The sequence below is a fragment of the Salmo salar genome, chromosome 01, assembly GCF_965601325.2.
Source record: "Salmo salar chromosome 01, fSalSal1, whole genome shotgun sequence".
Lineage (NCBI taxonomy): Eukaryota > Metazoa > Chordata > Actinopteri > Salmoniformes > Salmonidae > Salmo > Salmo salar.
Genome location: NC_138291.1, coordinates 32,005,836 through 32,023,548, shown reverse-complemented (window position 1 = coordinate 32,023,548; position 17,713 = coordinate 32,005,836). Strand labels below are relative to the sequence as shown.

Sequence of the window (17,713 nt, the reverse complement as noted above, 5' to 3'; positions counted from 1 at the left end):
ACAGACATGACTGCTTACCAAAATATGCAAGTTACACTAAGGAAAAGACAGGCTCTCCACGTATTGTATTAATGGGGACCAGGTTAAGTCAAACTTTTGTCAGGACCCATGCACAGTTTACCTAACCTTCTCCAGAGGCAGAGATGACATCACTTCCTTAACACACTGCATAACTTCCAGTGAAAGACGACAAGGCGGCGAGCTAGCAGCGAGGCAAATGATATCACATTCGCCTGATGCGTGGTAGCATTCTGGTCTAGGGGAAGTACCCCAAAAATGGCAGTGAACGTGTTGGGGCTAACAGTTGTATGACACATTATTTGAGAATGCCTCAAAAATGGGGTCCCAGAAGCCATTCAAAGATTGGCATGATCAAAATATGTGTCCCACAGTTGCTGGACTCTGGTGGCATCTCAAACACTTGGGGTCAACATTTGAATATGTTTTTGACAATATGTCATTTGAGTAATGGAGACGGTGCAAAACTTTAAACTGAATGAGCCCATGCCTTATGCATGGGCTCATTCAGTGTCTTGCTCCCATGCAGATTTTGTACTTGCCAAGGAAGGCGGATTAATGTTCTGTATTATGTCATATAATCTGGAGATTGTGCCCTTCAGATACGGATTAAGATCTAAGCACCTCTCGACGGGACACTTAAAGGGCTCGAGTGGAAATAAGGGAATGTTTTTGGCAAAACTGAGAGTTTGCAGATATAAAAAAAAAAAGTGGGTATTGGGAATATTATGGTCAACCTTCAGAGTATCGAATGAGATGAATGTTATCAACAAATAGGTCACAAAAAAACACCAGACCATTCTTATACCAGAACTGGAATGCTGTGTCAATCTGTGAAGCTGGAAAGAGATGATTAGATGTTAATGGAGAGAAGCAGCTTGCTTGTTTAAGGCTAAAGTGATTTCGGAATTGGGACCAGATTTTAAGGGAGTTCTTGACAATGGGATTCAAAACATGGGTACCAAGGTTCTTGGGCAGTGGGGAGCACAGGAGTGAGACAGGAGAAGTTGGCAGGCTTGACTGTAACTCCATGATGGCCCCAGTTGGCCCATCCTTATTTTCAAATGTAGAAACTCAATAAACACATTTAGATATATTTGCTAACCAGTAGTAGTGTAAAAAATTGGCCTGCGGGCTTAGGTCTCTCTAAATATACTTTTCTCATTCCTGGATTTGACTTATTCCAAATGAAGTTGGAAATGTAGCTGTCCAGTTGTTTGAACATCGACTTTGGCAGAAAAATGGGAATCATTTGGAATAAGTACAAAACCCTAGGTAGTACAGTCATCTTAACAGAATTAATGCGACCTGCTAATGAAATGGGAAGAGACGACCACCTTGTGAAATCCTGGTTAGTGCGCTCCAGAAGTGTTTAGAAATTCTGTTTAAACAGAGCCTTAAATGAGCATGTGACTTTTATCCCCAAAAAGACCTGATGCTCCACCTTAAATTGAGCATCATTTAAGGTGATTAATGGGGAGAAGCACAGTTTTTGTTAGGTTTAATTTATAAACAGAGAATGTCCCAAAACCTTGTAGCATGTCCAATAGATAGGGTATAGACTCCACGGGGTTAGAAATGTATATAAGAAGATCGTCTGCATATAAGGACACCTTGTGAGTTGTCGCCCCTTAGTATTCCCTTAATCCTCTCCTCCATGTGCAGGGCGATAGTAAGAGGCTCAATAGCTATATCAAATAGGAAAGGGGATAAACTGCCTGGCCCCCCTGTGGCGAGGGAAGTAGCTGGAGGTAACATTGTTAGTGCAAACAGAAGCCACTGGGGACGAGTACAAGATCTTAATTCAGGAAAGGAATGACGGGCCAAACCCCAATATCTAGTACTGTAAATTGATATTCCCACTCAACCCGGTCGAAAGCCTTCTCAGCATCAAGAGAGATGACAACCTCTGGCTGTTGAGTTGAGTGGGCAGAATAAAGAACATTAAATAGCCAGCGCATATTATAGAAAGATTGCCTACCTGAGATAAATCCGGTTTGGTCAGAGTTAATTATATTAGGTATTACTGTCTCTAAATGGAGTGAGAGGACCTTAGTGAGAATTTTATAATCGCAGCAGAAAATACACAAAAGGCGGTATGAGCCACAGTCTAGGGGATTGTTATCCTTTTTAAGCAAAACTGAAATAGTTGCCTGGGTAAGTGTCTGGGGCAGTTTCTGACTAGAAAGGATTTCATTGTACATTGAGCTGAGGATAGGGGATAGTTTAGAGGAGAATGCTTTATAAAATTCAATAGGGAAGCCATCAGGCCCAGGAGCTTTGCCGTTCTGCATGGACTGGATTGCCAGAGTAGCTTCGAACATCACTTATTGAGGCATCCATGCTGGTTTGATCATCTGAATTGAGACAGGGGTTGCCCAGATTGTCTAGAAATGCATGCATACGAGATATCAGGAAGAGCCTCAGATGAGTAAAGAGCAGAGTAGAATTGCTTAAATTGATTGTTGATTTCTTTGGGATTGATAGAAATGTCACGCCCTGATCTGTTTCACCTGACCTTGTGCTAGTCTCCACCCACTCCAGGTGTCGTTTATTTTCCCTGGTGTATTTATCCCTGTGTTTCCTGTCTCTCTGTGCCAGTTTGTCTTGTATGTTCAAGTCAACCAGTGTGTTTTCCCCCATACGCCTGCTTTTCTATTCTCTTTTACTAGTCCTCCCGGTTTTGACCTTTGCTTGTTTTTCTGGACTCTGTTCCCGACTGCCTGACCATTCTGCCTGCCCTAACCTCAAGCCTGCCTGCCATTCTGGAACTCTGAACTGGTTTTGACCTTTTGCCTGTCCACGACCATTCTCTTGCATACCCCTTTTGGATTGTTAATAAACATCTTGGACTCTAACCTTCTGCCCCCTGTGTTTGCATCTGGGTCTCGCCTTGTGCCCTTATAAGAAGTTAAATCAGCTGCAACACAGATTTCAGGTATGGTGCGGCTAGCAGCGGATTGTCGAAGCTGGTGAGATAACAACTTGCCAGCTTTCTCTCCGTGTTCATAAAATGTCTGCCTTGACTTAAACAGAAGCTGCTCCGTTTTGTTTAGTGGAAAGATAGTCTAATTCTGATTGGTGTAGCAGTCTCTCTTTGTAGAGTTCAGGAGTTGGAGAAGAGACATACCTGTTGTCCACAGCTAGAATGAGAGCTTCGATAAGCGTTTAGTGCACTGTTTGTTGTCATACGCTGTGTATGAAATAATTTGGCCCCTTAGATATGCTTTTAACGACTCCCACACAATAGAATGAGACGTCAGGGGTGCAGTTGATCTGTAAAAAAACATCAATATGTATTTTTTAAAGGCACTAAATATTAACTCATGTTGATGTCTTTTCACAGATCAACTGCACCCCTGACGATGTAGTAGTAGGTCAAGTCGCCACACGCGTTGTGACGCAGTACTGTCCGGAAAGGGGATATCTAACTGGACAGGGCTATAGTCTAAGATAAAGATGCTGTGATATTGGCTATTAGTTATAAAAGGAAGAATTCTACTGTCCAGCAGGAAAAAGTCAATCCTAGAGTATGAGTGGTGGACTGGAGGGAAAAAAAGAGTACTGTTTAGCATTGGGATTGCTCCTCCATGGATCAGCCAAATTATAGGATTCTAGAAATGAGTTGATTACTGCGCCTGACAATTGCATTGTTGGACTTCGGTCTGGATCTGTCTAGACTTGGATGCAATACACAACTGAAATCTCCACCCAGTAACAAATTATGAGAGTTAAGGTCGGGAAGTGTTGCAATGAGGTCAGAAAGAAATTGAGCATCATCCCAATTATGACCATAGAGGTTAGCCAGTATAACCTGTGTGCTAAACAATTTCCCCATCACTATAATATATCTGACATTATTATCTGAAATTACTTTGGAGGAGACAAACAAGGTGCCTTTTTCTGGGACCAAAGTTGGAGTGAAATATTTGGTCAAACTATCCTCTCTTTGGTTTATCATGGTCGCTGGACCGGAGATGGGTCTCTTGGAGAAAACAATGTCTGGATTTAAAGACTTAAGATGAGCATACACTAGGCTACGCTTAAGTTCCAGCTGATAAAGCAAGTGGAGCCTAGAGTATGTGAATTAGGCATAGTCATAGTAATTACAAATGAATGTTAGTACAATCACATGGCCAGTGTGCTGAAAGGTCAGAGTAATAAAATATAAAGAAAAAACAACAAAATACCCAGAAGAAAATCTTGGACCCCTATGCTGGCCTTCCGCCTGTTGGAAGGCTGCATCTACCTCTCCTAGACTAGAGGAAAATACTACCATGTTAAACCGAACCTGAGTAGAGCTCTATCCAGGTTGAACGTAATCAAGTATACACAGGGAAGGGATTCTGGAGGGAACCACCTCAGTTCTCTAATGTATCTTATGCATATTTGAAGGATAGTAAAACAATATATAAAAAGGAGGTATATGTCCCTCCCCGTCAACCCCATACACTTGGGATAACCTAAAAAAAAAAAATCTGAAAACAAACAGTGTAATTTAACATTTGTATAAATGTAACCCTCAGTTGAACATCCTAGCAAGCCAGAACACCAAAAAATAACTGGCAAACACTTGGTAATTAATACCTGTCCTGCAGTGTTCACTCAGCTCTACAACCTGCGTTCCAGTGCTAGCAGCTGATAAACACCAAAGCGGACCAACCAGTCAAATAGTAAAAAATAATACGTGGTCCTTTGGTAGTATAAACGTGTAGGTATTAAACATGCTCACAGTATGTTAGTAGGTTATCCTATTACGGCATGGAAAGAGAGCTCAGTGGCTAGCCTTAGGTAGCGACTAGGCTAACTAATACTGCGCCACCTAGCTCCGAGGCTGTACAGCCGCATCTAGTTGGTTAAAGCTAATTGTGCCATGCATTGTAAATAAAATACTATTCAAACTATATTGTCCTTGTGAGAACATGTCATCCCTATACATACCATCATTGTTCATAATGTTAAGTTACTGGAAGAATAAGTGTCCTTTTTTTGGCAGCAGGGTGGAGGCATGTTTCTAATCAAGATGAGTTCATTAGTTCGTTGCATTAGCATGGCTAGTGCAGGGTCAGAGTATGGGCCTACAATGGCTAGTTAGTCATATGTTGCCTGTCTTCCTGTGGATGTAGGTGCGCGACGATGTATTCTTTGGCCCCGGTTAGGTCCACAAATGTTTTCTGCTCGCCGGAGGGAGTAGTGAACTTCAGCACAGCTGGGTAGAGAATGCTGTACTTGGAGTCCAGACAGCGATGTTGGAGCCCCCTCACCTCGTTGAAGGCTTACCTCTTCTTGATGAATGCCGCATTACGGAAGACATCCTCCTTCTCCTGAAGGTAGTGGAATTTGACTAAGATGGGTCTGGGCGGCTCCCCATTCTTCGGTACGGACTGTAAGCTTCTGTGCACACGGTCAAGGGTGGGGGCGTAATCGAGGCCTAGAATTTCCTGTAGCAGTTTAGCTATGGATAGGGTAAGCCGCATTCCGCCTACGGTCTCAAGTCCCTCTCTTACGCTGAAAATGCGACCGTTCCCCCGGCGCTGTCTGTTCTCAAGGTCCTCGACCTTGGAAGTAAGTTTGACGACATCTGATAGCCGGGTGACTTGCTCTTCCAGTGTCACCACTTTGTCGGCGTAAGTATTTGCGCCGCCTTCCAGGCTATTCAGACGGGTGTCCTGTTTCACCAAGACTTTTTTAACGGAGTCGATCTTTGTTGTGACCTTGGTGGCGAGAGTGGCTATTTGTGCAGATAGGTCAGTGGATAGTGACTCCACCTTAGCCAGCACAGTCTGTTCAGACTTAATGATAGCCGCCATTACCTTGGGGGGGATCAGAATCAGTGTCTGGTGAGCCCGGGGCTTTAGTAGAGGCCTGCTCTTTTGTGATTCATGGCCATTGTTGTTTCAACATTTTAAGATGAAAAGGACAAAAAATGGCTGAAAGAGTTGCCAAATTAGTAAATTGGGTTTGATTCCTAATTAAATATTACTAAATGAACACAGCAGGGGAGGGGTTGGTCAAGTATTAATAGTAAATTGTACGCCCTGGATAGGAGCACAGAGAGAGCGTCACCAGCGTACCCAAATACTTTTATACTTTTACTCAAGTAGTGTTTTACTGGGTGACTTTCACTTTTACTTGAGTAACTTTCTATTAAAGTATCTATACTTTTACTCAAGTATGACAATTGGGTACTGTTGAGGTTCTTTTCCTTGTTCCTTGTCAATCATTGGCTCATTGGTGAAATTAGCATTATGACAATATCTTTAATTAAATAATTCAAAAACCTTTATTAATGCAATTGCAGACAGAAGTTGACAATCAGGAACATAGCACGCATGTTTCCAAGCAAGTTCTGCATCAAAGAAAAGGTCCCATGTTATTTTATTAAACCCGAAGTCCAGCCCTAGTGATGTCACTGCTTACATCATTACCTTTTACTCATGAGACCAAAACCATGCCTACACAGCTATATAAACAAGGCTTTTAGTGTTATCTAACAGCTTAGCAGTAAATGTCCAAATTGATTTATAGTGGAATGTCTGACTAGTCTTATCTCCTACACTCCCCTGCAAAGTTCTGTCTCAGTCACACATTTCTCAGAGGGGTCTCTTTATAAGAGGCAGAGAGAGAGAACTAGAAAACAACTGTGGAACAATATTAAACCTCATAATGTATATATATTGTTAATCTGTTGTCTAGGATCCTATAAATGTAAGGAGGGAGGGGTCTTATAACCCCTCCCTTCTATTAATACAACATAAGCATAATCAATACTTCTAATACATCAATCATTTGGTACAGCCCCAATTATGACCCCTAGGTGAACTCCTGACAGTACTTTTTCCACCACTGTTCAGGGGAGGAAGAAGGTACCAACACTCGCAGGTTGATAGGAATCGTACTGTGAGTAACCCTGCCAATAGAGCGTCCGTCAAATGCTCTGGCGTCCATGGGAACGGAGAGGAGTTGTGTGGAGATACCCAGCTCCGACACCAGGCTAGTGTCCATAAAGCTCTCATCAGCCCCAGAGTCCACGAGCACCTGGAGAGATTTTGACCGGTCACCCCACAACAGGATAGCATGGAGAGGAGTGCGAGTAATGGGAGATGGGAGACTCCCTATATGGCCCACCAGTGTACCTGTACCTACTGATGAGCCTGGGCTTTTTACCGGACAGGTGGATATGTAAGTTCCACAATACAGACAGCTTTTAGAGCTCAGTCTGCGTAAACGTTCCTCAGGGGACAATTTAGTCCTGCCGAGTTGCATGAGCACCGGAGGAGGCGGGTCGACAGTCCTCAAGCATTTGAGGGAACTCAGGTGACTTTGGATTCTCTCAGGAATGCAGGCGTTAGTGATTCCCAGGGTTCTTCACAGGCGAGGGGAAAACCGTGGACGGGCATGTGTGCCTGGGAACAGACCTCCTCTCCCTACTGCGTTCCAGTAGTCACCCATTGATTAGTCACCCATTGATCCTTATGGTCAAGGCTATGAGAGAGTCGAGGTCCAAGGGCAGCTCCCGGGCTGCGAGCTTGTCCTTAATTCCCTTTGAAAATCCATGAAGGAACGTGTAGAACAGGGATTCCAGGTTCCAGGGACTCTCGGCGTTAAAGTGCACTGTGTAGTCTGCCACACTACGGGAGTCTTGATGCAGTTGAAGTAGCTTCCGAACCGCCTCTCTCTCAGACAATGGAGAATCGAACAACTTCCGCCACAAAATCCTCCAGACTACGGCAAACAGTGGATTGTTGCTCCCACACCGCCGTAGCCCAGGCGAGTACCTTCCCGGACATCAGCGTTATAAAATACGCCATCTTTGAACGGTCTGATGAAAACGAAGAGGGCTGTAGCTAGAAAATGAGGGAGCACTGGGAAACGCCCGGTTCATAATCCTGGTAAATCGATAGACGTAGACGGCAGGCAGGCTCAGGGTCAGGACAGGCAAAACGGGTCGTAACCGGGGAGACTGACAGTGAGAATAAACTTCTGCATAATCAAAACAGTTGCTTTTTGAGGTGTTAAAGTTCACAGTTAGCCATTGTTATGTAAATGCCAAATGAAAAGTACCAGTGGCCTGGCTTTGGGCCCAAGCGAAAGCAGGTCCACCGGAGCCATGGCCCAGTGAGACATGGGTGCTGTCCCGCGTAGATGAAAACAGAAAAGTCAGAGCCTCTTGCTTAAAACACCAGGGTAAATCCTCAGTGAAAATGCGCCATAAGTAGTGTAGTCAAACCTTAAGAAACATATTCAGCTTTATATTGATATAATTCTCATGTGGCTCATGGAATAGAAGGCATTTGTATAATGTCAGTTAAGTTGATTGCAACAAATGGAAAGATTAAAATGGTAAAGCACGGAAACTCAAGTGCTGTAGGCTACTGTTGACGTTCATATCAAGAGCCACTGACTAAGTGCCTTTAACCAGTATATTCCAAACTCTTTGATTCAACTATAGGGTGAAAGTTAATCTACAATATATAAAACTATAATAATAGTGTTATTAAAAATAGCATAAAAGAAAATGAAGAACACAGTTCTATACAAATGTCATCCTTTATTGGTGTTGCTTTATATTGTGTGTGTGTGTCAGGTAGGTACAGTCTGATCTGGTGTATGTGCCTGTGTGTATGCCTGTGCATGTGTGGACAGCCAGGGGTGTGTGAGAAGCTCGGAGGCAGAGAGGCGGAGGTTGGGGTTAGAATGCAGGGCTGAGCGTATCAGACAGCGAGCCTGCGAGGTTAGTACGGCCCTCTCTTGGGTTAGTCCAGCCCCAACAGGGTAACAGCCCAATAGCAACGCGTGGAGCATTACTCCCAGAGACCAGACATCTGTAGCTGGAGCACAGACCCACAAACCGCCAGAGACGTCCCCATGTCCTGGGCTGCAATAGGGGGAGGTGTTTCCTTCCTGCATTATGACTGCATCATCCAAGCTTTCCAGCATCAACAGGGTCCTGACACACACACACACACACACACACACACACACACACACACACACACACACACACACACACACAAATGGGGCCCGACCAAAAATAATTAAACTCAGTCGGGATCTCAACTAGAATACACAAGGTGTAGAATACAGAAGATGCAATTTCAAAATCGAGCAAATTTGGTTGTGCATCAGCAGTTTTTCTCTTGTTACAGTATGTCAGTCACTGACAGTAACTCAATTAGCCATGTCAGCTAACAATTTTTACATTGGTAAATTAGTCTAGCCAGCTATCTAAATGTGTATTAATCATGGCCGAATACAGGCACGCAGGGCATGTGCCCAGGGTCCCTGACCTCCAGGGGGACCCCATTGATTTAGTAAGTCACTCAGATATCAATAACATGGCATAAGTCATGGCAAAATGAGTAGAATTGCTGCCCCATGGCAAAATGTGTAGAATTGCAGGAAATTAACTTTAAAGGCCCAGTGCAGTCAAAAATGTGATTTCCTGTATTTATATATATTTCCACACTATGAGGTTGGAATAATATTGTGAAAATTATGACAATGCCCTTTTAGCGCCTGAAATGTCAGCCTGTTTTGGTGGGATGGAGTTTTGGCCTGCCTGGTGACATCAACAGGTGGTAAATTAGTTAATAGACCAATAAGAAAGAGTTCCAAACCTCTTTGCCAATAACAGCTAGTTTTCAGTTTTCCCCTCCTACTTAGACCTCTCCCAAATAGTCCTAGCAAAATTCTTGCTTGAGAAATTGTTCTTTGTTAAGAAGCTATTTGTCACGTATGCTCCCTCTCCGGCCTCTAGGTCACCAGGCTGCTCTGCACACACACCTCTCCTTGTTCTTGAAGACAAACTTGTTCAGCTTGAGGTCTCTGAGCACTAGTCCATTGTTATGGCAATGTGCCACAGCCGACACCAGCTGGCGGAACAGGTATCTGGCTGTGTCCTCAGGTAGCCGCCGGGCCTGGAGCATCACCCCTAGGTTCCCGTAGGAACGTGGGAAGAACAAGTAGGCATGGGCGTCCCCGACAACCACATCACGCATCTCAATTATGTTGGGGTGGGGGGGCAGGCAGTAGTACGAACACAGAACCTCCCGGTACCGAGAGACAGGAAGCACCTAGAACACAGGAACACTGTTGAGAAGACATAAAGATTCTACAATAGCCAATATTATAGGTGAAACAACTGGAATTCAGAAATACTTTTGAGGCCCTATGAAACCAATAAGACTAGATCTGCATTATGGTGTAACTGTGCTTGCACAGCCTACATACGAACACATGCCTACTGTACATGAGGGTCCTGTTTCTGTTGAGCATGTTGGCACTGCAGGAATAAGAGGAGATAATGTGGAAAGGCTGGAGTAAGGAGACAAAGAGAGAAGAGACTAGAAGATGGCGCCAACGATTGAGATGGAAAAGAGATAAGAGTAGGTGATTGGGCACCATCATGTTTTCAAAAATAAATATTTGTATATATTTGTTTTAATCCACAGACCTTGCACACCAACTCCTCTCCGCTATGAGCATTCGCAGCTCTGAGTACGTTTTCCTGCAGCGGATCATACAACAGGTAGTTCCCCACGTTGCGGGACGGGACGGGATGGCGTGATACAAAAGGACCGCTCGAGAGACTGTCCGAAAGAGAGTTATAGCGATCTGGTGACTGACGGATGCTCTCAGGTGATCCTGACACTTCCTGAATGTCCATGTGATAAAATAATCTAAACGTAACCTATATGAAATATATAAAGTGAAATATCTTCCGTGATTAATGGACAGGGTAGACAAAATAACAAACAACCAGAAACGAACTGCCAATAGAACGTTGCTGATAACAAATATCGCGGTTTTCTAAAAACAACATCGGAATGTCTGAAAAAATGACGAAGCCGCTTGCTGTTTCATTGACAAGATGAGATGATATAGACTGAAGGAAATGTTTTGTTTGTAGTCCTACAGTCTGACAAACGTGCAAACAATTAGGAAAATCAGTGTTAGATATAATTGTTATTTGATTTCACGAAAATGCCCATCAATTTAAATGTATTACATTTTTTGTACATTGATTTTGATTATAGAAAGATACAATATTCCCCCTTCTCGCTTTCTTTACACAAGCACACACAAACACACCGCAGCAAATGCAAGTTTGTTGAAGTTTTATTTTTAGTAAATTTTTGCACACACGTGTGGTAATTCATGAACATATAGATATGTGTGATAACCTGTAGTTTGACTGCACACAACACTGAACACACACATCATTACCATGGCAACATGCTGAGAGGAATACACACACCACAGCAACACACACTACATTACAGACACTTCCCATAATCTCTGGCCTTAACCTTTGACCCTTAACACGTGTAGATCTGAGAGGATTGGATTTGTGTGTGCTTATACCTAGCCAATCTTTTCAGATCATAAGTGTCTAGCGGATTAGGGGAGGTGTCTAGGGGTGGAAAACATATCTAAGGGGACCATAGAAATATAATGAATAGAACAGGGTGTCCCTTTGGTGGTCTCTCTCACTCACTCACTCACACACAAAACAACAACAACAACAACAAAACAATGACAACCAGTACTGGCACAGATATATTGGCTTCAATGTGATACATTGTGTGCGTGCCACACACACACACACTCCACCTTTTCACACACTATCTGTAAGCCCTACATGTTAAAACATGAACGCACAGGGCCCAAACAAGGGAACATTCAGTGGAGAGGTTAGGAAGGTTAAGTGTGACATGCACTGTAAAAGGCTTACTGTTTCAACTTAAAACATGAGTGTAAGTGTACCCCACTGACCTAAAATATAAAGTTGTATGAACTTGTATACTATAATATATCTAATCATTTGTTCCCTGGTTTTGTCAACTCAACTTGATAAGTTGACGTAACTTTACATCAGCTGGGTAACTCCTATTTTAAGTTGAAACAGCGTTTTTGACAGGAGTGTGAAGAGAGGTATGGTAAGACATGATGGACTACAGGAGCCATGGACTTATTTACACTGAACACATCAAACGCATAAAGACCTGTCTCCCTTCACACCACTGCCCTAACCCTATATCTCTCCCTCCATCCCTTTCTCCCTCATCTCTCCTTCTGTCTCTGTCCATCCTCTCTCCCATCCTCTCTCTCCATCATCTATCTACCTAGCCATCTTTTTCTCTATCCCTCCCTCCCTCTTGTATCCTCCCCCAACCCACCCCTCTATCTCTCTTTATTTGAGATCTCCAGCATCTCCCTGGATGGTCTTCTTGATACGGAGCAGCATGGTGGTGAGCCATTGGTCCAGACGAGAGATGGAGTCAAACTCTTTAACAGCTTCAGTAAACGCCTCACAGTTCTGCTCCTCATGGGCATCCAGCAACTTCTACAGAGACAGAGAGGGGGAGATGGGTGTGGGCTCGTGAAGAAGGAAGCTATGCTGTTAAACGAGCAGCGTGAAGTCTTTTACACACACGCACACACACACACAAAGGCGCTCATCGTGTCTACCTTCAGCAGCTTGCACTCTCTGGAGTCTGCGAAAGCAGGAAACATCTCCTCATACTTCTCTATGGCCAGCTATAAAAAAAAACACAAAACACACACACACACAATCACTAATAATTGACAGGTACTCCCTCGGTTCAGTTGGAATAATATGAAGAATGTGTCTACTCTGTGTGTCTTGCTTCAAAACAAGAGAACAAGTACCACTAATAATAATGATAATAATAATACCTTTGCGTTGAGTTCATCCACTATGAAGTGACAGAGGGAGGCTTTAAAGAAGTACTCTTTGGCATTATACTTCAGCAGGGGGTTGTCCATGGTATTGGTGGCCACCTGACACACACACCATTACATCACTGTGACATCTCTCAGAGAGAACCGATCATCACATTTCAGGGTTTTAAAATGCAGGCAAAACACACCTGCTCGTAGATCTCAATGGCTTTCGGATACTGCTCCAGCTGAGCACTGTAGTGGCCCACCTTCAGCAGACACTTGTTAGCAGAACTGAGAGAGAGAGAGGAGAGAGACAGTGAGAGACAGAAGGAACAGCACAGGTCCCAGCATAGAGACCTGGGGAGCCCCTCATGACAACTCCCCCTGAACCCTAATCTCTATGATAGAAAGTACTTGAGTAGTATAATACAATAGCATTTGAGTAATAGTAGAGGGTAGCATAACTGAATGGTATAGTATTCATTTATACTAAACATCACAGGAGACTCACCTGTTGGACTCCTCCCCTTTATAATAATCGGCTGCCTGCTCATAGTGGGCGATCGCCTGGGTAACAGGAGACACACACATAAAGTATTGTTCATATGGAGTTCTGTGTGTGTGTGTGTGTGTGTGTGCGCGCGTTTTGTGTGTGTTCCGTACCTTCTCTATGTCCACCAGCTCAGACTCATACACCTCTGCGATGGTGATGTGATGTTTGGCTGCAATAGTAAACCTACCCTGTAATACACATGTGGATCATTAGGACAGAGATGGAGAATAACACATCGATTGCAACAACGCTGATACAGAATCACTAGAATATACAGTACATTCTGTATCAGCCTTTATATCGGGCGGTCTCAGCTGATGATGGCTAGAAAAAATAGCCCCCTTCACACACAGTACATGCACACTTGCACATAGAAATGGGTGAAGCAGGTTAAAGATGAAAGTGGTATGGTTAGAGGTCACAGGTTAGGGATTAGAGGTCATGGCTCAAGGGTTGGACTAGGCTTACCATGTCAGTGTAAATATCGATGGCTGCATTTAGACAGTTGATAGCCTCTACAAGAAAGAGGAGGAAAGGGAGGAGTGAAAGAGGGGAGAGAGAAAGAGAAAAGGGGGCAGGGAGATATGAAGGGAGCAGAGAGTAAGAGAGGTTAGGTTTTCCCACCAGAGAGGGTAAGAGAGAGAGACCAAAGACAAAAGCATACTTTACCTACTATTAGGGACTAATATCAAAGGGGAGGGTCCCAGATGTCAGGGAGGCTTTGCCCTCTAGTCTAGTATGTTTTGGAGTGAGTGGATGTGGGTACATGTTCCTACCCTGAGGGTCAGCCTTCTTGTAAGCGTTCCCTGCGTCGACGAAGCTGGTGGCTGAGTCCAGTTTGTTCTGCAGCTGCATGTGGAGCCGGGCCCCCTGGCAGAACGCATTACCAGCAGCTACACACACACACAAACATAATTATCATGTCTATGTAACATCTATAGTATTTCAGCAGTGTGTGTGTGTGTGTGTGTGTGTGTGTGTGTGTGTGTGTGTGTGTGTGTGTGTGTGTGTGTGTGTGTGTGTGTGTGTGTGTGTGTGTGTGTGTGTGTGTGAGGCCCACCAGTCCAGTTCTTGGCCATCTTGAACATGTTGGCTGCTCTGGCATACATCTCACATGCATCTTCTACTTTGTGGTGACTCCCCCTGAAATACACACACACACACACACACATGGTTAAAAACTGGCAGGTATATGAGCTATAGACCTGGACATCGTCAGAAAATGTGTGTTTGTGTTTACTGGGTCTCATTCAGGAGGATACAAACTGAATGTTGTCTACTAAAGGAAATCTCATGAATAGAGTAGAGTTGGCCTACTCTACATGTCAGAGAGCCATGTCTGTTCTACAGAATAGGCCAATATGGAAGTCCAGAGAGGACATACTGTATGAATAAAAAAAATATTATCTTGTTATCTAAAGATCACGACTTATTTATCTCATGATCATTACAGTACATAAAACTGTTTTGTCAAGATCACAAGATCATTTTCTCGTGATCACGACATAACAAAAGTTGTTTTGTTGAAATCACGAGATAATCAAAAGTACCATGGATCATCCATTAATTTGTTCAGATGCACGATAACAACCTCATCAAGGAGCCATGTGGCTGCATTGATCGCAGTGCTCTCGTGGGGCATTAAAGCCCTGAATGATGCCTGACAGGTAGTCTACCAGGCTGCATGCCGCACCCAAGACCACAGCCAATCGCATGCATTTGGCTAGTCTTGTGAGCTAGCTAGCTAGATAACAAGCTAGCTTGCTCTCTATGCTGTTTGTTAGCTTCCGTAACTGTTATTTAATTATATGGGACACTTCATGTTTTGTGGATAATATTTCAATTTACAGTGTGTAAGCTCCATTCCTGACAGGCTGATCAGATACAATTTCAGCCACAAAGGCTGATAAGTCAGGATGTTGCCTTGTAGGCTGTTTCATAGGTAAGGCTCCTTTCATGCAGATTAGCTGTCAAAGTGCTTTATAGGCTGATGCATATAATCTAGAGTGGGTGTGCTCTATTCCTGATAGGCTGATTAGATTCAATAGCAGCCTCATATGCAAGGCTCATATTATTAGCCTCTGAGGATGCTATTGAATCGGATCAGCCTGCCAGGAACAGAGTGCAACCACTCTTGATCATATACATACACTGAATGCTGATCTGCTTGCAAGGAGCTTTAACAAGGAAAGCCTACAAGGCAGAATCCTAATTTATCAGCCTCTGAAGCTGCTATTGAATCTGATCAAGCTCTGTAAATTGAAATATTATCCATAAAAATATTAAGTGTCCCTTACAATTATATGTATATCAGTTATGCAAGCTAACAACCTGCACAGATAACAAGCTAGCTAGCAAGCTAGGTAACAAGACTACTTAGCTAGCTCACTCACAAGACTAGCCAAGTTGGCTGCGTTATTGCTTCCATGCGAATGACTGTCAGAGACAGTGCTGCCGTCAGACATCAGTCAGGGCTTAAATGCCCCATGTGTTTTTAGCTCTAGGCAAGGAACATTTAGCTTGCTAACATTCTAACTAAGTGTAGCAATCAATAAAACAACGTATGCTCTGATCCACCATGGGCTCTTCCACTTCAGCCATACTGTCAATCCATCATCAATACCTTCACACTCCTATTTATAGAGTGTATCTTGTGATCTCGACAAAACAACTTTTGTTATGTCGTGATCATGAGATACACTACATGACCAGAAGTATGTGGACACCTGCTCGTCGAACATCTCATTCCAAAATCATGGGCATTAATATGGAGTTGGTCCCACCTTAGCTGCTATAATAGCCTCCGCTCCTCTGGGAAGGCTTTCCACTAGATGTTGGAACATTGCTGCGGGGACTTGCTTCCATTAAGCCACAAGAGTATTAGTGAGGTCGGCACTGATGTTGGGTGATTAGGCCTGGCTCACAGTTTGCGTTCCAATTCAACCCAAAGGTGTTCAATAGGGTTGAGCTCAGGGCTATGTGCAGACCAGTCAAGTTCTTCCACACCAGTCAAGTTCTTCCACAATGATCTTGACAAACCATTTCTGTATGGTTTGTCAGACTGCCAGATGGTGAAGCGTGATTAATCAATCTAGAGAACGCGTTTCCACTGCTCCAAAGTCCAATGGCAGTGAGCTTTACACCACTCCAGCAGACTCTTGGCATTGTGCATGGTGATCTGAGGCTTGCTGGCGGGTGCTTGGCCATGGAAACCCATTTCATGAAGCTCCAGACGAACAGTTCTTGTGCTGACGTTGCTTCCAGAAGATGGTTGGAACTCGGTAGTGAGTGTTGCAACCGAGAACGCACGATTTTTACATGCTATGCGCTTCAGCACTTGGAGGTCCTGTTCTGTGAGCTTGTGTGGCCTACCACTTTGTGGCTGAGCTGTTGTTGCTCCTAGACGTTTCCACTTCACAATAACAGCACTTACAGTTGACCGGGGAAGCTCTACCAGGGAAGAAATTTGACAATTGTCTTGTTGGAAAGGTGGTATCCTATGACGGTGCCATGTTGAAAGTCACTGAGCCCTTCAGTACGGGCCATTCTACTGACAATGTTTGTCTATGGAGATTGCAGGGCTCTGTGCTCAATTTTATACACCTGTCAGCAACGGGTGTGGCTGAAATAGCCAAATCCACTAATTTGAAGGGGTGTTCACATACTTTTGGTGATGTTGTGTAAATAAGTTGTGATCTCGACATAACGAAAAAATTTATTTATTTATTTATTCATACAGTATGTCCTTTCTGGACTTCCATACCTATATAATAGGCCACTACCCTTTCATCTGTAATGAGCAACGATATCCTGGTGGTTAAACAGTAAATGTTGACAATTTGCTGTCAGATGACCGGAACACTGCAGATCTTCTCCCCAAGGCAGAGGCCTGACTGACTGCGACAAACAGGCCCGACATTCTCCCCCTCACTACTGCATAATGACACTTTTAAAACATTTACATTAATGTAGGCCTAATCATAATACAGCTACATCACCAATACCCTCGCGATTTTTTTGTCCAATGTCATGCAACGCATCGACCCTTCCCCCCTCCGTGATGAATTACTGAATCAGCGCTCGTGTACTGACTTGAACAAGGAAACCAGTGCATCTCATCTCACCCGAACATCCCCCCCAGGAATGAGCCGGAGGATTTGACCTTCTTGTCGGCTTCAGCCATCAGCTGCATCGCCTCCTTCTCTTTCCCGGAGGTATCCATCGCTGTTTGGGCTGTGTGTGTGTGTCGTCGACAAGGTAAAAACAAATATTCCGGAGAATCCGTTTAGCTGGGAATGGATGCTGAGAGGTGGTGCTGATGAGAGAGAATCTTCCTCGGTTGTGTGACTATTTATTCTGATTTCCTCTAAGTCTTGGTGCATCACCACCACCTAGCGAGCTGGAGTAAATTGCACGTTTTAATCCAGTACACTTTCCCCCCGTACGAATCAT

General features: G+C 43.8%; 2 protein-coding genes across 3 annotated transcripts; both read right to left on the bottom strand.

The window, feature by feature from the left end:
• Positions 1-6,831: 6,831 nt before the first annotated feature.
• Positions 6,832-10,687, bottom strand: LOC106599699 (tribbles homolog 2). The gene is made up of 4 exons (XM_014191006.3): positions 10,475-10,687; positions 9,805-10,094; positions 8,863-8,968; positions 6,832-7,056 (listed from the first exon to the last, which is right to left on the bottom strand). Exons 1-4 carry the CDS (start codon positions 10,685-10,687, stop codon positions 6,832-6,834), a joined length of 834 nt encoding a protein of 277 aa, XP_014046481.2.
• A 436-nt stretch (positions 10,688-11,123) lies between these two features.
• napba (N-ethylmaleimide-sensitive factor attachment protein, beta a) lies at positions 11,124-17,622 on the bottom strand. Of its 2 annotated transcripts, XM_014190972.3 has the most exons (10): positions 17,386-17,622; positions 14,322-14,404; positions 14,038-14,154; positions 13,730-13,776; positions 13,372-13,449; positions 13,220-13,275; positions 12,915-12,999; positions 12,721-12,825; positions 12,493-12,561; positions 11,124-12,367 (listed from the first exon to the last, which is right to left on the bottom strand). In XM_014190972.3, the coding sequence occupies exons 1-10, from the start codon at positions 17,481-17,483 to the stop codon at positions 12,215-12,217; spliced, it is 891 nt and encodes a 296-aa protein (XP_014046447.1). In that variant the 5' UTR covers positions 17,484-17,622; the 3' UTR covers positions 11,124-12,214. The 2 variants fall into 2 exon arrangements, with proteins under 2 accessions (XP_014046447.1, XP_014046463.1); XM_014190988.2 differs by lacking the exons at positions 13,730-13,776; positions 14,322-14,404; positions 17,386-17,622 and having other exon boundaries at positions 14,038-14,145.
• Between the last annotated feature and the right edge of the window lie 91 nt (positions 17,623-17,713).